General features: G+C 39.2%; 1 protein-coding gene across 1 annotated transcript in view; it reads right to left on the bottom strand.

The window, feature by feature from the left end:
- COL13A1 (collagen type XIII alpha 1 chain) overlaps positions 1–21,684 on the bottom strand; it is a 250,216-nt gene that overhangs the window by 145,956 nt on the left and 82,576 nt on the right. The window contains exons 8-10 of the mRNA XM_073596695.1: positions 16,064–16,090; positions 15,924–15,950; positions 8,204–8,230 (exon numbers count right to left, since the gene is read on the bottom strand). Of these exons, the coding sequence (XP_073452796.1) occupies positions 8,204–8,230; positions 15,924–15,950; positions 16,064–16,090 (81 nt within the window). The remainder of the gene's footprint in view (positions 1–8,203; positions 8,231–15,923; positions 15,951–16,063; positions 16,091–21,684) is intronic.

The raw sequence follows: 21,684 nt of genomic DNA, 5'->3' as shown, positions 1-21,684 counted from the left end.
GTGCCCTGCTTGCAGTTTTTTATATTATATACACTGTTCTTTTGCCTGGAAACTTGAGATTGTCCATGGCAACCAAAAAGTGTCCCTTTACATCAAAAGTGGTTTTAGACCAGCTAAAAAACAGCGATAGTAAATAAGAACACTTGCAGAATTGAGAGATAGTGAATTGTGGGGAAATTCATTTTATTATTATTATATTATTATTTTTTATAATTATTTATAGTTATTTATTATATTATAATTTATGATTTTGTGTTTCAAATTTTATCATACCGGGATGTCTACTAGACTTGTTTGGACAGATTTAAGTGTGTAATTACAAAGAATTACAGGCCTACAATATAAAACACCAAATTTCTATGCAAAACAATGTACCTCTTTGAGATGCAAAAACCTGACATAATCATACCGCCAGGGTGGCTACTTATGAGCATAACGTTTTGCAATTAACATTTGGTGTATTACTGGATCAGATGCTTAGGAACACAGAAGCTCTCAGAATAAAGAAAGTTTTCATTGAATTGAGAAATTCAAGCTTGATAAAATACCTTTAACTTTGATCTCAAGTTGTATTGGTTTTCAAATAAAAATGTTTGATTAAAATACCTAAACCTCACATAGATGTGCACGCCTTATATTTTCCTAAATAAATAACTGTTTAACTGTTTAATTATATTTTGTTTCTGAATTGAAATGTGTATTTTATCAGGCACTATTTAATCTCCAGATCACCTCCTCAATAGACACTTTGTAGAACCTCACCATTTTCCTCAGCCAGAAGTCAAAAACCTAACTAAGCTTAAATCTACTCTCACCCCCATTCTAAGCCTGTTCTATCTACCCTGTAAAAGGAAAGATGCCTATACTTAAGTATTCTAAAGTCGCTCCAGTCACATGATCTCTCCAGCACTGGCTTCAGTGAAGAGGAGAGATCATTGACAATGGCTACAGAGCGTGGGCTGTGACATTAACCAAAGGCTTACTATGGGGCATCCATCGTTGGCTGTCCATCCTCTACACTAAAGCCAGTGCTAGGACCCGATCATATGACCAGACTGGAGTGACTTCCAAATTGGTACATGTAGGCATATTTCCTTTTAATGGGTACATATTATATGGGAATAATAGGCCTAGAATAGGGGTGGGAGTAGATTTAGGCTTAGTTAGGTTTGGACTTGCCTTGCACTTTAAGGAATGCTATTGGGGTTTGTCTGTTAATTTGTAACAAGACAGGATCAAGGTTGAAGTATTAAAGTTTTTAGAGTAAAATTTAACTTGAGAGCAAAGGCTGACTAATGGATGGCATTAGTCATTGCTTGTGCCGTTTATAGGATAACTGAACCAATAATATTTAAATATGTTTCCTTTTAAAAATATATGTAAATTAATGTTTATATCAACTAGGCTGATCTGTAGGATAAAATCTATAGTGAACTGAAAACACCAATAAATATTTGCATATAATAAAAATACTGCATGGGTTATGCTTTATGAAACTGCTCACATTCAATGCTGACAGAACTGATCATAATTGGGAACTGATCACAATGGGGTTTATTTACTAAAGCTACTTTGAATACTGCAACTCTCTCCTTAATGGCCTACCCTTACGCAGGCTATCCCCCCTTCAGTCTATTATGAATGCTGCTGCTAGACTAATACACCTCACTAACCAATCTGTGACTGCTGCCCCTCTCAGCCAATCCCTTCACTGGCTTCCCCTACCCCACCGTATAAAATTCAATATGCTAACCACAACATACAAGGCCATCCACAACATTGCCCCCAGCTATATCACCAACCTCATCTGCAGATATCGCCCAAATCGTCCCCTCCACTTCTCCCAGGACCTGCTGCTCTCTAGCTCCCTTGTTACCTCCTCTCCTGCTCGCCTTCAGGACTTCTCCAGAGCCTCTCCCATCCTCTGGAACTCCCTGCCCCAGTATATCCGATCAGCCCCTAAGCTGTCCACCTTTAGGAGATCCCTGAAAACTCACTTATTCAGGGAAGCCTATCCCACACCCACCTAACAACTGCCCCTGAGCCACCCCCATCAAATCATTCCCTGCATCTATTACCTTTTGTACCACCACCCCCTCCCTTTAGAATGTAAGCTCTATGAGCAGGGCCCTCCTGTCCCTTCTGTATTGAACTGTACTGTAATGCCCTGTACACATGGTCGGACTTTGTTCGGACATTCCGACAACGAAATCCTAGGATTTTTTCCGACGGATGTTGGCTCAAACTTGTCTTGCATACACACGGTCACACAAAGTTGTAGGAAAATCCGGTCGTTCTAAACGCGGTGACGTAAAACACGTACGTCGGGACTATAAATGGGGCAGTGGCCAATAGCTTTCATCTCTTTATTTAATCTGAGCATGCGTGGCACTTTGTCCGTCGGATTTGTGTACACACGATCGGAATTTCCGACAACGGATTTTGTTGTCGGAAAATTTTATATCCTGCTCTCAAACTTTGTGTGTCGGAAAATCCGATGGAAAATGTGTGATGAGCCTACACACGGTCAGAATTTCCGACAACAAGGTCCTATCACACATTTTCCATTGGAAAATCCGACCGTGTGTACAGGGCATTATTGTTCTGTCCCCCCTCTACATTGTAAAGCGCTGCGTAAACTGTTGGAGCTATATAAATCGTGTATAATAATAATAAGTGCCCTTGTGGGCTACAGTATGTGGGCAGGACTAAGCGACCCCTTATGGTTAGGCTTAATGAGCATGTGACAAACATCCTTAATGGCTTCCCGAAGCATCTCGTGTCCAGACATTACCTGGAGGTTCATAATAAAAACCCGGACAAGACCATATTTTTAGGGATAGACAAATTCACTTGTCCTTGGAGGGGTGGTTCCTTGGTTCGGGGCATATCACGCCTCGAAATGGCTTGGATATATAGGATCAAAAGTTATACACCATTCGGGTTGAACGTAGAGGTAGACCTAAATGCGTTCATGGATAATACTTAGGGATAATACATTTGGGTTGACAAGTTTTTTTGGACTCATACGATTATGTCATTTTGTATGCCTTCGTGAATTTGTTCTACCATCCTAAAGATGATGTTTAATAATTTTGGTTTTTATGTTATGGGTACTATCTGAATGCACTTGTTGACAATATTTTGTATGCCTCTGCGAACTTGTTGTGACAACTCAGAGGCATATCTGTCATGTGGGCGTGTATTGGTCTATGTGCAATCATTTCTTATGCATGCACTTTTTATTTTATTTTATATTTTTATTTTTTATTTCTATGTCTATTTTTATTTCTATTTTTATTTTCTTCTTATTTTTGTGCATTCCCTTGTGGGTTTCTTCACAGTTTATGTACACACAGTTTCAACACTTATGGGTGACACTCACCTCTTTATTCACTTTTTTATAAGTATTTTTGTTTCCTATATATTATGCATTCAACATTCCAACTAACATCAATATATTATTGTTGACGAGTGGTTACCCTTTATGGGTTTACCCAGGGGTGGGGTGTTGTTTTCCATATACTTCGCACTTGGGTGCATATTATTGGAGGTTTGTGTCCATCTATTAGTCATAGATTAAATATTTTTTATGCCCACCTACCCCTCTTTTTCTATATTTTTATACATTTTATTAAATTTGTTTTACATTATAGCCCTTGGAGGACGTATTTTTTATGTCCTTTTTTGGTGGTATTCCCTTCTTTTTTCGACGGACGATGGTGTCATGCTGTTTATTTTGTTTTTTAGATTTAGTTTTCCCCATAGAATATGGTGCAGCTGCTTTGTAGTACATGTTGACTGGCTAGTGTGGTTGCTTCCTGGTTCCATTCCCTCAGTGGATTGGCTGTTTAGAACAGATGCCTCTGGGTTGTCACAATGGGGCGTGATTTTTTTGTTTATATATTGCGATGAGTCAGAGCGTCGCCCGTTCCCCAGACGATGTCAGGTATAGACGAAATGTACGTTGGGAGGTTGATGCTCTGACGTCATCGCACCTTGTCACGAACGGGTGCTCGCTTGCCGGCCGGCGATCTGCTCTTTTTATGCTGTTTATCTGTAAGTGTTCTACCTTTTTATAATAAATTATAATTTATAATCGGAATTATGCTATGGCTGCTTTCTCTTTACCCCTATTCCCTGTAAGTCGGGTTGGTGTGTAAGTGGAGGTACGCTGCACAGAGGGTTACCGATGACAGGACTCTGGATCCAGCCTCCACACGTCTGAGACGCTTACCATCCACTGGGTATCTAGAGGAGTGTGTCAGTGCTAGCTGTCCAATCTGGATGCAATTCTGAGACATGCGTGTTTACGTTTACCATCTGGTAAGCGCATATTTTTGGTGGTGGAGGATCACAGTTTGGTGTGTTGTATTTCTATTTTCCATCAGACTTCCACGGAGAACTGTTGTTCTTCATTACACCTTTTTCTCTTCTTTCTTTTATCCACAGGCTTTGATAATATATATAGACTGTTTGATGCGATTTGATGTATTTGTATATATCGAGGTTCTATGCACTTTTCAATCAGATTATAGCGCAGTTTTTTCTTTGTTTTTGTAATAATAAAAATAATAATAAAACTGGAGAGGGCAAATCAGGCTCACTTTTGCACAGAAACCATTTAGCTTCCAGGTTTTATTGCCAAGGCTTAATTGAACAAGCTGAGGTTAGAAGCTGATTGGTTTTTTATGTAGAAGTGAGCCTGGTATAGCACTCTCCAGCTTTAATAAATAAACCCCATTATGACCACTATGTCCATTTTGGCACATGCAGATTGGTGACTGTATTTCCAAAAATAAAAGCCTTCATTTTGCAGATGTTCACTGCCATCTAGTAATAGTGTAACTGTCAGAATCAACTGCAGTGTTAAAAAAGTAAATACATTAGTTTAAAAAAAACTTTAAGAAAAAAAACTTGGACATTTGTCAGTCTATAATATATATTTTTTTCACATAGTCTACCCAATTAAAGCATTATATGTTATTAACCACTTCCAGACCAGCTGCCGCAGTCTTACTGCGGCAGGTTGGCTTGGCTGGGCAAATCGTCGTTACCTTACGTCGCTTTTCCTTTTGGCCACTAGGGGTGCGCGCAGGTGCCCACAGCATGTGCCCGGAGCCGATGCGAGTGACAGAGCGAGAACCGGGATCTGTGTGTGTAAACACACAAAACCCGGTTCTTTCAGGGGGGTAGAGACAGATCATGTGTTCATACTAAGTATGAATACTGATCTCTCTCTCCTCCTAGACAGTCCCATCCCCCCTATAGTTAGAACACACCTAGGGAACACAGTTAACCCCTTGATCGCCCCCTAGTGTTAACCCCTTCCCTGCCAGTCACATTTATACAGTAATCAATTAATTTTTATAGTACTGATCGCTGTATAATTGTCAGTGGTCCCAAAAACGTGTCAAAAGCATCCAATTTGTCTGCCGCAATATCACAGTCCCGATAAAAATCGCAGATCGCCACCATTACTAGTAAAAAAAAAATAATAATAAAAATGCCATAAATCTATCCCCTATTTTGTAGACGCTATAACTTTTGTGCAAACCAATCAATATACGCTTATTGAGATTTTTTTTACAAAAAATATGTAGAAGGATACATATCGGCCTAAACTGAGGAAAAAATTAGTTTTTTTGGAAAAAAAAGTGGGATATTTATTATAGCAAAAAGTAAAAGATATTGTGTTTTTTTCAAAATTGAAACTTTTCTTTTGTTTATAGCGCAAAAGATAAAAAAGGCAGAGGTGATCAAATACCACCAAAAGATAGCTCTATTTGTGGGAAAAAAAGGATGTTAATTTTGTTAGGGTACAGCTTCGCACAACTGCACAATTGTCAGTTAAAGCGACGCAGTGCCGTATCGCAAAAAATGTCATTGAGCAATTATTTGGGTAGGCATACCAGTCATGGAGTTATCTCTATATTAACTGATGCGCTGTCTAAATTTGGACTAGGCATCTAGGCATCATTGACCTCTGGTCCCAAAAACATTCATTTCATGTTTTTATATCCGCTGGTAACATGCTCAGTCTATAAAACATTTGTAAAATTGGTTTTGTATGATTAAATAAGGCTGGAAACTGCAAGCCCTTAAATCCCAACTTTGAGAAATGTTAAAATCCTGTGCAGTGGGGCTGTGCCCACATTGCAAGAGTTACCAACTTATTTTGTCTAGGAAAGAGGAGAAGCGCTTTTACTTGATCCTCCACTCCCCTGGCAGGCAGCGCACCCAACACTTTTGGGGGTGGACTGTCACTCCATGCTATGGACCCTGCATTGGTCTTGATGATGTCAGGACCTTAGAGCACTGGAGAGTGGGGGAAAAGACACTGCGGGGATCAGTCTAGCAGCGTGAAGGAGTGTAGGATTGAGTAACTCTTGTTTAACTAAGTCTCCTGGACCAAAACGAGCATATACCCACACAGTGCAGATGCAGCCCCACTTCAGGGGACAATTTTAACGTTTCCTGGATTCGAGCTTTAAAGGGTTCAATTGGTCTTAAATGTTTTATAGGTCAAAACTTGACCTGTACAGTAATGACATCTGTGGGACTGGATGAGATTGCATGAATCAGTAATGTTTTTTTCTTTAGTGGACCTAAGCCGTGTGCAACATGTGTAGCGTGATTGTGCACTTATGAATACTTTTCTCTGAAGCAGTCAGTGGGATTGTATAATTAGAATCTTTATCTGTGTGGGGTAACCTTACAGTCATGTATTCTTATTCACTATTGGAATGTGGTGTGTGTATAGACATTTCATACAGATATATTATAATCAAACAACTGGATTATCAGATTGGATAGTGTGTGCCCGGCTTCATAGCCAGTTCAATAATCCTTCAGGACATTTGTAGTTCAAGGCCAACAGCCAAAACTTTATACAAAAACTCTGGGAGGCTTATGTGTGCTTGTTCCTTTCAACTGATAATGCTTTTCTTCCTGTTCCACCCTATAAACCATGTCATCAATTCTTAATGAAATGATTGGCATGTCATCTGGAAGCTGGCCAGAAAGATGGTCGTTACAACACTGTATATTTACACAGCAACAGCCTCTTATAACATCAAACATGACATGCTCACACACATGACATTACTATAGTGCTATAGTCCAACATTTCATAGAATCTTTTTTAAGGTCTATGACTATTTATGGCCAGAACATTGTATGTATGTTTTTTTTTCTCAACATAGCCTATTAACATTTAAAATTAGTCACTTTCCAGATTGCTGTCTTCAAGAATCATCTGCTAAGTAAAACAAAACCCAGAATATTGAATCATGTTTTTGGAAGGGAAAAAGCGGAACTAAGAAAAACAAACTGCAAGACCATATGCTGAACATCTTGAACGAAACCGTGTAACAATCTTGCAGGATACAGTATTAGTGAACCCCAAAAGAGGTCATGTACACATCAGAGAAGGATAACGTTGGGTGCTTGGCTTCATCGTCTACATTCCAAAGCCAGTGCAAAGAGCAATAACGCATAACAACCAATCAGATTTCAGTTTACCTAAGTAAAAATAATCCTTATTGGTTGTTATGAATTACTGCACTTACTTAAAAAGCCTGTGAGGTTGATTTATTAAAAAAGTAGAGAATTTTCACTTATCAAAGTCAAACTGTGCTCCCTTTGAACAACCAATCAAATGTAGGGGAATTATAAAAAATTGTATTTTACCTTGCACCTGTTAGGATGATTGAAGGGAAGAAGGCTTTTTTGTATTCATTTTTCCAGGCAAACATTCTCTAATCCTTTAGTAAATCAGCCTCTATTTGTGTAGGTTGATTTTTATAGCCTTTAGGTTGAGTTCATTTTTTACGGTTGAAATAATTTCCTGATGTCGCTATGCCACCACAAATCACTGCACTTCTTTATTTATATTCTGTAACGATTGCCACACTAGAGAACAACCACTTTTCTCCACTCAGCAATGATTGCTTCATAAGGCTGTATACAAATGCAAAGACTAATCACATATATTAGTGCATAACTTCACCCTAAGTCTGCTTTCATTATAACACATCCAAACCCATAATAATTAGTCATGTTAAGGCTTGTTTTCACCCCTGTGTGTTGACTATAACGAGATGTAAACTACAGTTTTAAGAAAATAAACACTTCAATTAAATGCCGTTGGAGCGTGTGGTGACTGAGAACAGTATACAGGTAAATAACAAGCAATGTTTACCCTGTGGGAGTAATCCGCACAAAGACCCTGAAATACAAAACAGAAGGGGAGGAATTTCTTTAAGATATCTTAAACAGTATTTTTTGTTATAATAACTAATGTTTTATAATTAATATAAGATCTTTATATTCCATTTGTATGTAATATAATTCGATTTAAAAATGGTACCAATTACTCTTTGAACAAGCGGAAGCTGACCAGCACTCTTTGTTTATGTAAGGAACTCCACCATTGTGCACAGTGTTTTATAGAATGACAATTTACACATAAGAGAAAAGATGTGACAACAGCAAAAGGACATTGGTGCAATCTTTTGAGCAATCTAATCATTGTAAACCAGACAAATGCTTAATGGAGTTGGAAGGCCAACTGTAGTTAATGTGCAGAGTATGGTGAAATTTTTTCCTAAAATATACCCAAAATGTCTAGATCAGTTATAACTAATATAGACAAGAGAGAGAAGGACAGCGTGTTTAACAAAAGTTTTATTACAATGGATAAAAAACACTCACATTTGAGTAGATAAAATCCAGCATATAGAACAGTAAGATGGGTTCATCCGCATGTTCACGGGAGATGTGGGTTTCACGGGCCAGTGGAGGGGATCCTGTGTCCTGGATCCTGTGTCCTAGGTCCTAGTAGCTCTCCGGTGGTGCTGTGGGTACTCAGGGCCTCGGGCGGCTTGGACATAGGCGGTGGATGCTTGAGCATCCACCGCCTACGTCCAAGCATCCACATGCTTGAGCATCCATCGCCTACATCCAAGCCGCCCGGAGGCCCTGAGTACCCACAGCACCACCGGAGAGCTACTAGAACCTAGGACACAGGATCCCAGACACAGGATCCCCTCCACTGGCCCGTGAAACCCACATCTCCCGCAAACATGCGGATGAGCCCATCTTACTGTTCTTTATGCTAGATTTTATCTACTCAAATGTGAGTATTTTTTCCATTGTAATAAAACTTTTGTTAAACACGCTGCATTTAGAGGGCGCTGTCCTTCTCTCTCTTGTGTTGTTCCAGAGCTCCTTCTAGCTTTTACAGACTGGCTGCCTTCTACATACTCAGCATTTTTATCATCCTTACATGGACTAAACCTGAACTTGCTGTGAAACATTAACATTTACCACCAAGTTCCCCCTCCTATTGTCGCCTGATCCCAACCTTCCCCCCTCCAAAATCATAACCCCCCCCCGCCTTTTCAGTTATATGTCCCTAGCTACATCCAGAGTGTGCCATATTAACCCCTTGATTGCATAACTAATATAGACATTTTGAAGCAGTTGTGCAAAAATGGTTAAAGTTTGAATCTGAAATAAATTATTATTATTAATTATCACTAACAATAAAACCAAAATTGAAAGAAAATGTGACCAGACAGATTGGGATTTTATTTTTGATTTTATATTAGCCTCTGATATGAATGCAGAGATAAGCTGATGATGCACATCCCTTGTCTTAGCCTTAAAATAAAACTGCAAACTGTAAATTTAAAGTGTTGAACAAGTTGGATCTTCTGTCAGTTTTTTAATTGCTGTCTGTGTTTCTGTTTAAGAGTTAAAGTGGTTTTAACCCTAAAAAAATGCTCCTGTTCCTTTAAAGCATGGTCTATAGCATAGTGCTTCTGCAGTGTAATTTGTTCCATTCTAAGTTGTAAAATATGTGGTTGATCCTGCCTATTCCTGTGCCCCCCCTATGTGTACTGACCACGGTAATCATGGCCGCTGATCCACGATACCGTGGTCAGTTTACATCCTTCCATCATCCCACTGTGTGTTCAGTCTCTATGTATTCCCCTTCCTCCCTGCCTGTCAGTTCAGTAGTCTTTGTTGGGAGAGCTGATCTTCTCCCTGTGCCTCCCTGCTGCTATAAATCACTTCTATTCCCCCTGTTTTAGCAAGATATTAAGTACAGTATGTCAGTTTTTTTTTAATTATAGTTCTAAATACCTTCTTGCACAGCTTCGCTGTGTGGTCACATGACCTCCCTCTGCTGGGTGGCATACGTCACAGGGGAATCTCAGCCCCTGCTGCTCTCCTTAGATCGGGGAAGGAGAGTGAAGGGAGGTCACGTGACCGCACAGGGGTGCTGTGCAAGAAGGCATTTAGGATTATAAAATAAAAATATAGTTGTGCTAAGTGTCATACAAAATTTTAATAAATATCAGTGACAGCTGCACTCACCAAATATCCACATGGAAATATAAGTTGATAATAAATCCAAATGTGTTGCGCTATCTAACCAATAAAGTACAAATGCATAAATAAACGTATGAATACATCAAGTGAGGAATACAACATACAGTATCTCACAAAAGTGAGTACACCCCTCACATTTTTGTAAATATTTTATTATATCTTTTCATGTGACAACACTGAATAAATTACACTTTGCTACAATGTAAAGTAGTGAGTGTACAGCTTGTATAACAGTGTAAAATTGCTGTCCCCTCAAAAAAAAACACAGCACACAGCCATTAATGTCTAAACCGCTGGCAACAAAAGTGAGTACACCCCTAAGTGAAAATGTCCAAATTGGGCCCAAATAGCCATTTTCCCTCTCCAGTGTCATGTGACTTGTTAGTGTTACAAGGTCTCAGATGTGAATGGGGAGCAGGTGTGTTAAATTTGGTTTGATTGCTCACACTCTCTCATACTGGTCACTGGAAGTTCAACATGCCACCTCATGGCATCTGAGGATCTGAAAAAAAGAATTGTTGCTCCACATAAAGATGGCCTAGGCTATAAGACAATTGCCAAGACCCTGAAACTGAGATGCAGCATGGTGGCCAAGTCCATACAAAGGTTTAACAGGTCAGGTTCCACTCAGAACCGACCTTGCCATGGTTGACCAAAGAAGTCAAGTGCACATGCTCAGCATGGTATACAGAGGTTGTCTTTGGGAAATAGACGTATGAGTGCTGCCAGCATTGTTTCAGAGGTTGAAGGGGTGGGGGGTCAGGCTGTCAGTGCTCAGACCATACACCACACACTGCATCAAATTGTTATACATGGCTGTCATCCCAGAAGGAAGCCTCTTCTAAAGATGATGCACAAGAAAGAGTGCAAACAGTTTGCTAAAGACAAGGAGACTAAGGACATGGATTACTGGAACCATGTTCTGTTGTCTGATGAGACCAAGATAAACTTATTTTGTTCAGATGATGTCAAGTGTGTGTGGCGGCAACCAGGTGAGGAGTACAAAGACAAGTGTGTCTTGCCTACAGTCAAGCATGGTGATGGGAATGTCATGGTCTGGAGATGCATGAGTGCTGCCAGCACTGGGGAACTACAGTTCATTGAGGGAACCATGAATGCCAACATGTACTGTGACATACTGAAGCAGAGCATGATCCCCTCCCTTCGGAGACTGGGCCGCTGGGCAGTATTCCAAAATGATAATGACCCCAAACACACCTCCAAGACAACCACTGTCTTGCTAAAGAAGCTGAGGGTAAAGGTGATGGACTGGCCAAGCATGTCTCCAGACCTAAATCCTATTGAGCATCTGTGGGGCATCCTCAAATGGAAGGTGAAAATGCGCAAGGTCTCTAACATCCACCAGCTCTGTCATGTCATCATGGAGGAGTGGAAGAGGACTCCAGTGGCAACCTGTGAAGCTCTGGTGAATGTCATGCCCAAGAGGGTTAAGTCAGTGCTGGAAAATAATGGTGGCCACACAAAATATTGACACTTTCGGCCCAATTTGGACATTTTCACGTAGGGGTGTACTCAGTTTAGTTTCCAGCGGTTTAGACATTAATGGCTGTGTGTTGAGTTATTTTGAGGGGACAGCAAATGTACACTGTTATAAAAGCTGTAAACTCACTACTTTACATTGTAGCAAAGTGTAATTTCTTTAGTGTTGTCACATGAAAAGGTACAAGAAAATATTTACAAAAAAGTGAGGGGTGTACTCACTTTTGTGTGATACTGTATGTAAATATACAAAGCCCACAGGAAAAGCCCCAGGTGTCAGAACTCATCCCACCAGTTGTAATGGCCCACATGGTATAAAAGCTCAATAATGGGCAGGAGGAAAGAAGTATCTCATAGTATATAGTCCTATAGTATGAAACGCATCAGCACTTATATGTCATTTTTATTGATTTGTATATGTTTTAGTTTTCACTTGATGTATTTGTATGTTTATTAATGCATTTGTACTTTATTGACATACTGTACTTAATATCTTCCTAAAACAGAGGGGATAGAAGAGATTTATCAATGTGACTTAACAACCACTTTAAAACCGCACAGGCAAAGCAGTATATATTTACAAATGTGTGCTACTCAAAGCTCTGTTTTTAATGTAAATTGCTAGACAGTGCCATTTTATTTTATTTGCAGGCTAGCTGGTAAGGGTACTGGGAAATATTTTGTTTGTTAGCGATGTGCAATGCCCTTCCATGTGCACCTTTCAAAAGCAAGTTATAAATTAGGGTGGTTGCCATTCTTGTATAGCTTGCTCGCTGGCGTGGGGACACTTTGGACACCTTCAGCTACCATTGCGCCCTTGCTGGGCTTCTAATGTGTCCCATTGCCTGCATACCTGCCCTTCATTTATCTGCTGCTATATAGGCTCCAACTTGGACACTCTCAAATAGAGGAGTTAGAACTGCACTTTACAGAGGGGCCTTGGCAAGGCAGTGCGATTTCCACATATATTTCCAAATGTATCCTCTATTTTTACTGTAAATTGTTAGACAGGGTCATTGTATTTTATTTTGCAGGTTAGCTGGGAAGTTTGCTGGGAAATCTTCTATTTGTACTGTGCAATGTCCTACCATGTGAATCTCAGTTTCAAAGCTGGTTATAAATTGGGTGGTTGCCATTCTTGTATGTCTGCATTTCCATTGCAGAGATTCGCCCTCACGTCTTGCTCTGCTAATACTTGTTACCCAGAAGAAGTTAAAAGGTTACAGTTGTCACTGCATCTAAATGTTAGGGTGAATCTGCCACTTGTGGCACGTGTTCAGCTGACAGTTGTAAAAGGTGGGATTTCCCTTCAGGTTTTCTCTAACTTCCTACTCTGTTGGCAGGTAAAGACGTAAGAGAAAAATGTTCCGATTGACGACATAGACCTGCAGAGCTTCTAAATTTCTCCCAATGTACATACAAATTGCCTAGAGATGCACTTTAAGAACAGTACTGCACAGTGCATGAGTAGGTTGTCTGAAGAAGAACATCTTTCAAAGAATGGACTAAGATGGTGACATCCATTTCCATGTTTGGGTACCAAATATACAATAAACTGATAGCTCAAGTTATGGTGAAATCCTCTGGGTCTATACATACACACTATAGGATATGTACTAGTACTACTAGACACCCTCCACCCACACAGCAATCCTAAGGCTTGCCTGAAACCTTTTAGGAACAGTTAAGGTCATTAGTGAAAAGGAAGACTGAAAAAATAATATTATTTCTCAGCTTCTGTAACCTGTTGTTCCAAAAGAATCTTATTTGTGTATGTTTGTTGAAGCCAGGAAGGATATTGTCTGTATTGTTCTTTGTAGCATCCCATTATACTTTCACCTCCTTGAACAGAGGGCACAGAAGTTATCCTCTGTCATTTGCCAAGCTGCAATCCACCCATTTTATCTTGCAATAAAACATGATCAGATTAAAAAAAAAAAAAACTCTGTCATAGACAATCCTTTTTCAGTAAATGTAACATGTTCTCTGAATGGGGGAGAGAATGCAGTGATTTATCTGCCTTTCCCTAACTCACAGAAAAAGTGTTGTGAATGGAGGAGAGGACAGAAAGGGAGAGGCAGCCATCAGGACTTTCTCAATGTCCTTTAATTTTAGACCCAAGCTAGTTAACCCGCGCAGAGCTGGGAAGTTTTGGGCTGTGAAGAGGACTTGGCTTCACTGAAGAGAAGATTTCTACTGTAGGAGCAGTCAGCAGGACATGGGAGACTATTCATTACAGGTAAGTTATGTGTCTAAAGCTATAACCACCAAAGATGTAACTTAAATTCCAGTTTTAATGTTTAAGTGACAAACAAAAATGCTGCAGTTCACATTTATTTAACCACAATACTGTGTAACATAAACAATGCCTACGAGTGCTCAGCTATTTGGTTCCATATACTGTAGTACCTTCTGAAGCATCCGAGATTAGACATGTGCACACTGAAATATTTTGTTTCGGAATTTCGTTTTCGTCCGAAAAATACATTTATTTAGTTACTCCCGAAACTCGTTTTTATTAGTTTTGTTTCGTTAAAAATGCATTCATCTGAAAACCTGAAATAATTAAGGTCGAATCTGTCATTGAAGGCTTATGGTGTCTGTCGAATGTTCTAAGAAGATTCGACGGAGCAGCTAAACTGTTTGATGCCGCAATCGTACATTTCTGGTCGAATGTTCCGCCTACAAGCTATAGTAGAATTCTAATGTTGTATGACACTAGTAATAATTATATTTATTCATTATTATTACTAGTCAACCAACATTAAAATTCTTCTATAGCCTATGGGCGGAGCATTTGACCATAAATGTCCGCTCGCGGCGAATGCTTCATCAAATCTTCATGTCGAATCTTTTTTTTCTATGTCGAATAATCTTGGGCTAATAGAGTTAGGTTAGGCACATTCGACCTTTTTTGCTATTGTCTCTATAATGTTGAATCTTTTCTCTCTATGTCAAATCTTTTCTCTCTATGTAGAATAATCTTGAACTAATAGAGCTAAGGTTAGGCACATTCGACCACAGGTTCGATGGACACAGATTGCTATTGTCAGCATCATGTCGAATTTCCTATCTATATCGAACTGTTGTCACAACGAAAATGAAAATAAATCATTTGTTCATGTCTGATCTTTTGGTTTTCGGATTCTGCCCGTTCGATAGCGTTTGTTAAAACGCTAACGAAAATAACCAAAATTCGGACGAAAATGCATTCGGACGAAAATGCATTCGGATGAAAATTAATGCACATGTCTATCCGAGATCACTTGGCACTGGTCAGGAACCTGTGCTGAGGGGAACCTTTTTTCTTTAGCGTGTTTGGGGCCTACAATTTGTATAAATACCATTGTGCACCGGTAAAAATATTCTTCACCATGATATCATTTTTTTTTTATCACTTTATTCTTAATATGTTAGAATATATAACAGGTGGGAAATTCACCAACTGTCCAAGGCATAGAACCATAAAGAGTAAACATGATGAAACTGAAAGATAAAATCAGTAGTCCAACTATTTGAAAAACAATGTTAAGTCTTTTTAAATTGTCTAGAAGTACCGATTCACAAATATTAACCCTTTATTTTTCAAGTTAAACTACATTTGATAGACCTTGCATTTGCTTCTTTGCTTCTAAATTTTAACCTAGCATTGGCAGTGTGTGTCGTGAAGCACATTAGTGGAACTAAACCTTTCTATCCTTTACTGCCAAGGAAGCGGCCATCTTTGCCTCTGTTTGATCTGCAGTTGCCATGCAGTTGCACATGTGATCAGTTATGATAGCAGCCATTTCATGGCTTGAAAGTTAATTTGAAAGCATAAGCAACTGTAACAGTTATTACTCATGGCATGCCTTGAATGCAACTATTTTGGGAGACAGTTAAATCAATGGGTATAGTATTGCTTTAAATGGATTTATCGTATTATCATCATCATCATCATATAATAAATGCCTCCTGTTTCAGTATATAAAAATAAAGTTATAGCAAATGAGAAAAATAGTACACAATCCAGAATTCCATACCTTTTCTCCTTTGGCACCTGCTGTTCCCTAAAAGAAGAAAAATACGCTATTTATAAAATTGCAGTATTCATACATTTAATTTGAAACAGACACATCAATACTATCATTAGTGGGACATATAAATATATATATATACTCACTGGATTTCCCTTTGGACCAGGAGAACCCTTAAAAAGAAAAACAGGATTGCTTTGTAGTAGATTGCTTTCATCAGTAATACATACAGTATGATTCACATTATGTAGTCATAATCAGGGCAACTGTAGAACAACAAATGCTTTGTATTAGTCAATGACATGCAATCCATACAATTCCCTGGAACCAATGGATTTCCTTTAAAACAATGCTAATTGTGACCTTAAAGTAAGGCTTCCAAACATATTTTACCCCTTTTTTACGAAGCATAGAAAAAAGGATAATTCAAAAAATAAAGTCTTTATCAATTCCAACAATTAGGAAGGCTTTCTTTTTATTTATTTTAACTTTTAATGGGCTAATTATGTGTCAAAAGGCCTGGCAGATCAGTATGGAAAATATTTAAACTCTGAAACAAATCAATCATGTATGGACAGAGGTCACAGGAAAAAGGCAATAATAGTCATTAATTTGGAAACCACAAACCAGCATATTCTGTCAAGTAATTATGTTTAATGTGCTAATTGGGGTCACTTTAACACAAAGTCATAAATCGGACCCAATAGATTGATGCATTGTTCAAATGCAAACAGTCCCTTTTTCTGAAACCACTATGCTGTCATTTGCTAAAATACCTCTATATAATTTAATCAGTATCCTACATGACAAAGGCAGATTTTACATACATATGGAATATTTCAAAGAGCTACATAATTTCATATGAATGCAAGTCAGTACAAATTATACTCTATTTGAAGCTCATTCAAAAAATTACCTGCTTCTGTTCAGCAGCTATAAAAATATACAATTCACAATTTGATTTAAAAGAGGGATATAAGAGCACTTATTATCGATAATTGGTTGATTTAACCTTCCTTTACTTTGCAGACATAACAACCTTGCCCTCCTGTCCCAGACTGCATATGTTGGGCTGTCTCCAAGATGCCAATCTAGTAACCAGGGGGTATGCGAGTGGACCATACTACAATAAAAACAATTCATGCTGGCTTAAAGGAAATCCAAAACCTAACATTTATACATAAAACAAACCGTGAAAGTAAAATACACACTTCATTCCTATTCTTACAAAAATGTTACTACAATTACATTTTTGTAAAAAAAAAAAAACTCTTGTTCCTCCTAGGACAGCCTCATTTAGAAGTATAAGAACATGGCTGGGGATGGTCAAAACATGATTTTGCCCTGCCAGACAAAGCTGGACTTTATGTGCCTTTATGTGCATTCAGTGTGGCCTTAGCCTCCGCAACATCTCTAGAATACGCCCCTTTTTAACCAATGACACCATCAAGCTTCTAGTTCACTCACTGGTTATCTCTTGCCTCCACTGCTGCAACTCCCTCATCATTCGATTACCTTTAAATAGACTATCCCCCCTTCAGTCCATAATGAATGCTGCTGCAAGACATATCAACCTTACCAACTGTTCAGTGTCCTCCACCTCTCTCTGCCAATCCCTCCACTGGCTTCCACTCACCCAACAAATAAAACTCAAGGTACTAACAATAATTTACAAAGCCATCCACAACTCTGCCCCTAGCTACATCACTAACCTAGTGTCAAAATACCAACCAAGCCGCTCTCTTTGGTCCTCCCAAGACCTCCTGCTCTCTAGCTCCCTTGTCACCTCCTTCCATGCTTGCCTCTAGGATTTCTCCAGAACTTCTCCCATCCTTTGGAACTCCCTACCTCAATCTGTCCAACTGTCCCCTAATCTATTTATCTTTAGACGATCCCCGAAAACCCTTCTCTTTAAAGAAGCCTATCCTGCTTTTAATGCATACACTGTTTTACTTTTTCCATCAGCTCATTCCCCACAGCTATTACATTGTATCAATGTAAAGTAGTGAGTGTACAGCTTGTATAACAGTGTAAATTTGCTTTCCCCTCAAAATAACTCAACACACAGCCACTAATGTCTAAACCGCCATCAACAAAAGTGAGTACACCCATAAGTGAAAATGTCCAAATTGGGTCTAATTAGCCAATTTCCCTCCTCGGTGTCATGGGACTCGTTAGTGTTACAAGGTCTCAGGTGTGAATGGGGAGCAGGTGTGTTAAATTTGGTGTTATCACTCTTACTCTTTCATACTGGTCACTGAAAGTACAACATGGCTCTCATGGCAAAAAAATCTCTTAGGATCTGAAAAAAAGAATTGTTGTTCTACATCGAGATGGCCTAGGCTATAAGAAGATTGCCAAGACACCTGAAACTGAGCTGCAGCACAGTGGCGAAGACCATACAGCAGTTTAACAGGACAGGTTCCACTCAGAACAGACCTCGCCATGGTCTACCAAAGAAGTTGAGTGCACGTGCTCAGCATCATATGCAGAGGTTGTCTTTGGAAAATAGACATATGAGTGCTGCCAGCATTGCTACAGAGGTTGAAGGGGTGGGGGGTCAGCCTGTCAATGCACACTGCATCAAATTGGTCTGCATGGCTGTCATCCCAGAAGGAAGCCTCTTCTAAAGATGATGCACAAGAAAGCCCGCAAACAGTTTGATGAAGACAAGCAGACTTAGGACATGGTTTACTGAAACCATGTCCTGTGGTCTGATGAGACCAAGATAAAATTATTTGCTTCAGATGGTGTCAAGCGTGTGTGGCAGGAACCAGGTGAGGAGCACAAAGACAAGTGTGTCTTGCCTACAGTCAAGCATGTTGGTGGGAGTCTCATGGTCTGGAGCTGCATGAGTGCTGCTAGCAATGGGGAGCTACAGTTCATTGAGGGAACCATGAATGCCAACATGTACTGTGACATACTGAAGCACCCTTTGGAGACTGGGCCGCAGGTCAGTATTCCAACATGATAATGACTCCAAGCACACCTCCAAGATGACCACTGCCTTGCTAAAGAAGCTGAGAATAAAGATGATGGACTGGCCAAGCATGTCTCCAGACCTAAACCCTATTGAGCATCTGTGGGACATCCTCAAACAGAAGGTGGAGAAGCCCAAGGTCTCTAACATCCACCAGCTCGGTGATGTCATCATGGAGGAGTGGAAGGGACTCCAGTGGCAACCTGTGAAGCTCTAGTGAACTCCATGCCTAAGAGGGTTAAGGCAGTGCTGCAAAATAATGATGGCCACACAAAATATTGACACTTTCAGCCCAATTTGGACATTTTCACTTAGGGGTGTACTCACTTTTGTTGCCAGCAGTGTGTTGAGTTATTTTGAGGGGACAGAAAATTTACACTGTTATACAAGCTGTACAGTCACTACTTTACATTGTAGTAAAGTGTAATTTCTTCAGTGTTGTCACATGAAAAGATGTAATAAAATATTTACAAGAATGTGAGGAGTGTAGTTTTTTTGTGAGATACTGTAACTGTAATGTCTGCCTTCATTTTGTTAAGCGTTGCGCAAACTGTTGCTGCTATATAAATCCTGTATAATAATAATAATTAAAAAAAAAAGTATAAAGCACTTAAGGTCCCCAAAGATATAATGGATGCATAGAAACCAATTAGCTTCCAGGTGATACACAGGGATGAAACACATCCTCCTACATAGGTTGTATCTATTTCTATCTAAACAAAACACAGATTCGGCACCGTAATATGCACATTTGCTATAGTGTAGAATACTTAACTACCTTTTCTTTCCAAACCGTCAACCTAATATTACAGTGGAGATTATGAAGTTTATAACATCTGGCTCTAATTAGCTCTCACTGCTCACTTACCAGTTTGCATGACAGTTGCTGTAAATGACAACTAATTAGAGACATGTGTGCCTACAGGTGTGTTACACATGGCTGTTCAGATCCAGAAAAATACATTATAAAGCTTGTAGAAGGGAATTTACTAAGACTGGAGCAGACAGAATCTTTTTTTTCCTGCATTAAGGAAGAAAAATGAACCCTTCTATACATCCATCCCAAATAGACATGTGCACACTGAGATATTTTGTTTCGAATTTCGTTTTTGTCCCAAAAATAAATTTATTTAGTTACTCCTGAAATCCATTTTTATCTATTTAGTTTTTCGTTAAAAATTGCATTTGTCCCAAAATCCAAATTAATTAAGGTCAAATCTGTCATTGAAGGCTCGTGGTGTCTGTCGAATGTTCAAAGAAGATTTGATGGAGCAGCTAAACTGTACGTGTACATTTCCGGTCGAATTTTCTGCCCACAAGCTAGCTGTAGTAGAATTCTAATGTTGTATGACTAGTAATAATTATATTTATTAATTATTTTACTAGTCAATCAAGATTAGAATTTTTCTATAGCCTATGGGCGGATGCATTTGGCCGGAAATGTGTGATTGCAGCGTCGTTCAGTTTAGCTGCTCCGTCTAATCTTCTTTAGAACTTTCGACAGACACCATAAGCCAAAGATTCGACGTTTGTATGTTTTTCGTTGCTTTGTCGTTCATGTTGAATGGTCTACTCTACCCCAACAGTTATCCAACTTTTACATTCGTTTCTCAATCTCCAAGTGCAAAGTGGGCGCAGCATCCGACGTTATGTCAGATATTGATATGGCATTATAATATAGTATCTATAATAATAAATCCGGGCAGCCTCTGAGGCTATCACAACACTAGCAACACTAGTATCACTATCAAGTTCACAACACTAACACAATAGCAGCAGATTATTATGAAAAAGTTAAGTTGAACTGTAGCTTGCTTCACTATTGTTCTGCTGCTGTGCTTATGCTTAATTGCTAAATAATTCAGATTCTCTGACAAACGGACCAGCTAAGATTGACTGTTTTCTGAATTGATTCAGTGTGTGTGTCTCGCTCTGCTAGCAAATCGTAAGTGAAAGTAAGTTGGCTGTACGTGTTTACTTAGTTTTAGTTATTTTACTGCCCCTCCTCTTTGGTTATAATCGGCCAATAACATTCATCATCATCATTATTTTTATTTTACTTCCCCCACCCAATTCCAGCAGTAATCTTTTCTCTCTATGTCGAATCTTTTCTCTCTATGTCAAATCTTTTCTCTCTATGTAGAATAATCTTGGACTAATAGAGCTAAGGTTAGGCACATTCGACCACAGGTTCGATAGACACAGATTGTTATTGTCAGCGTCATGATGAATCTCCTATCTATATTGAACTGTTGTCGCAACGAAAATAAAGCATTTGTTTATGTTGGATCTTTCGGTTTTCGTATTCTGCGCTTTTGTTATCGTTCGTTAAAACGATAATGAGAATACCTGAAATTCGGGCGAAAATGCATTCGGAAGAAAACAAATGCACATGTCTAATCCCCAATCACTTACCTGTGGTCCATGTTCACCTCTACAAGATCCTTCACAATCTGCACAGCTTCCCCAATCTTCTGTTTTGCTGAGGCAGATACTGAGTACAGCAGAGCCATAAGCTCCTGCTGCCATTGGTCAATTTGCTTAGAGGAGGGAGCAAGGGTGGCCTCCCAGGCATTGTGTGGGTCTATGGACACACACAGTACCAGCCAGAAGCACACATGCACGGGTGTCTCCTTATCAGCTGGCTAGCTATGAAGACACCTGCAAAAAGGCAGGGGGTACAAGTAGATTAGAGACCAGCTGCAGGAGAACAGAAAAAGGCAATTTTAGTAAAGAAGTCTTATTCTATAATGTAAGTATGGACTGTCTCATAAAAACCCAAAAAAA

This window comes from Aquarana catesbeiana, linkage group LG08 (genome assembly GCF_042186555.1).
Source record: "Aquarana catesbeiana isolate 2022-GZ linkage group LG08, ASM4218655v1, whole genome shotgun sequence".
Lineage (NCBI taxonomy): Eukaryota > Metazoa > Chordata > Amphibia > Anura > Ranidae > Aquarana > Aquarana catesbeiana.
Note: the sequence above shows the minus strand (reverse complement) of the source record. Positions and strands in the feature narration are given on the sequence as shown.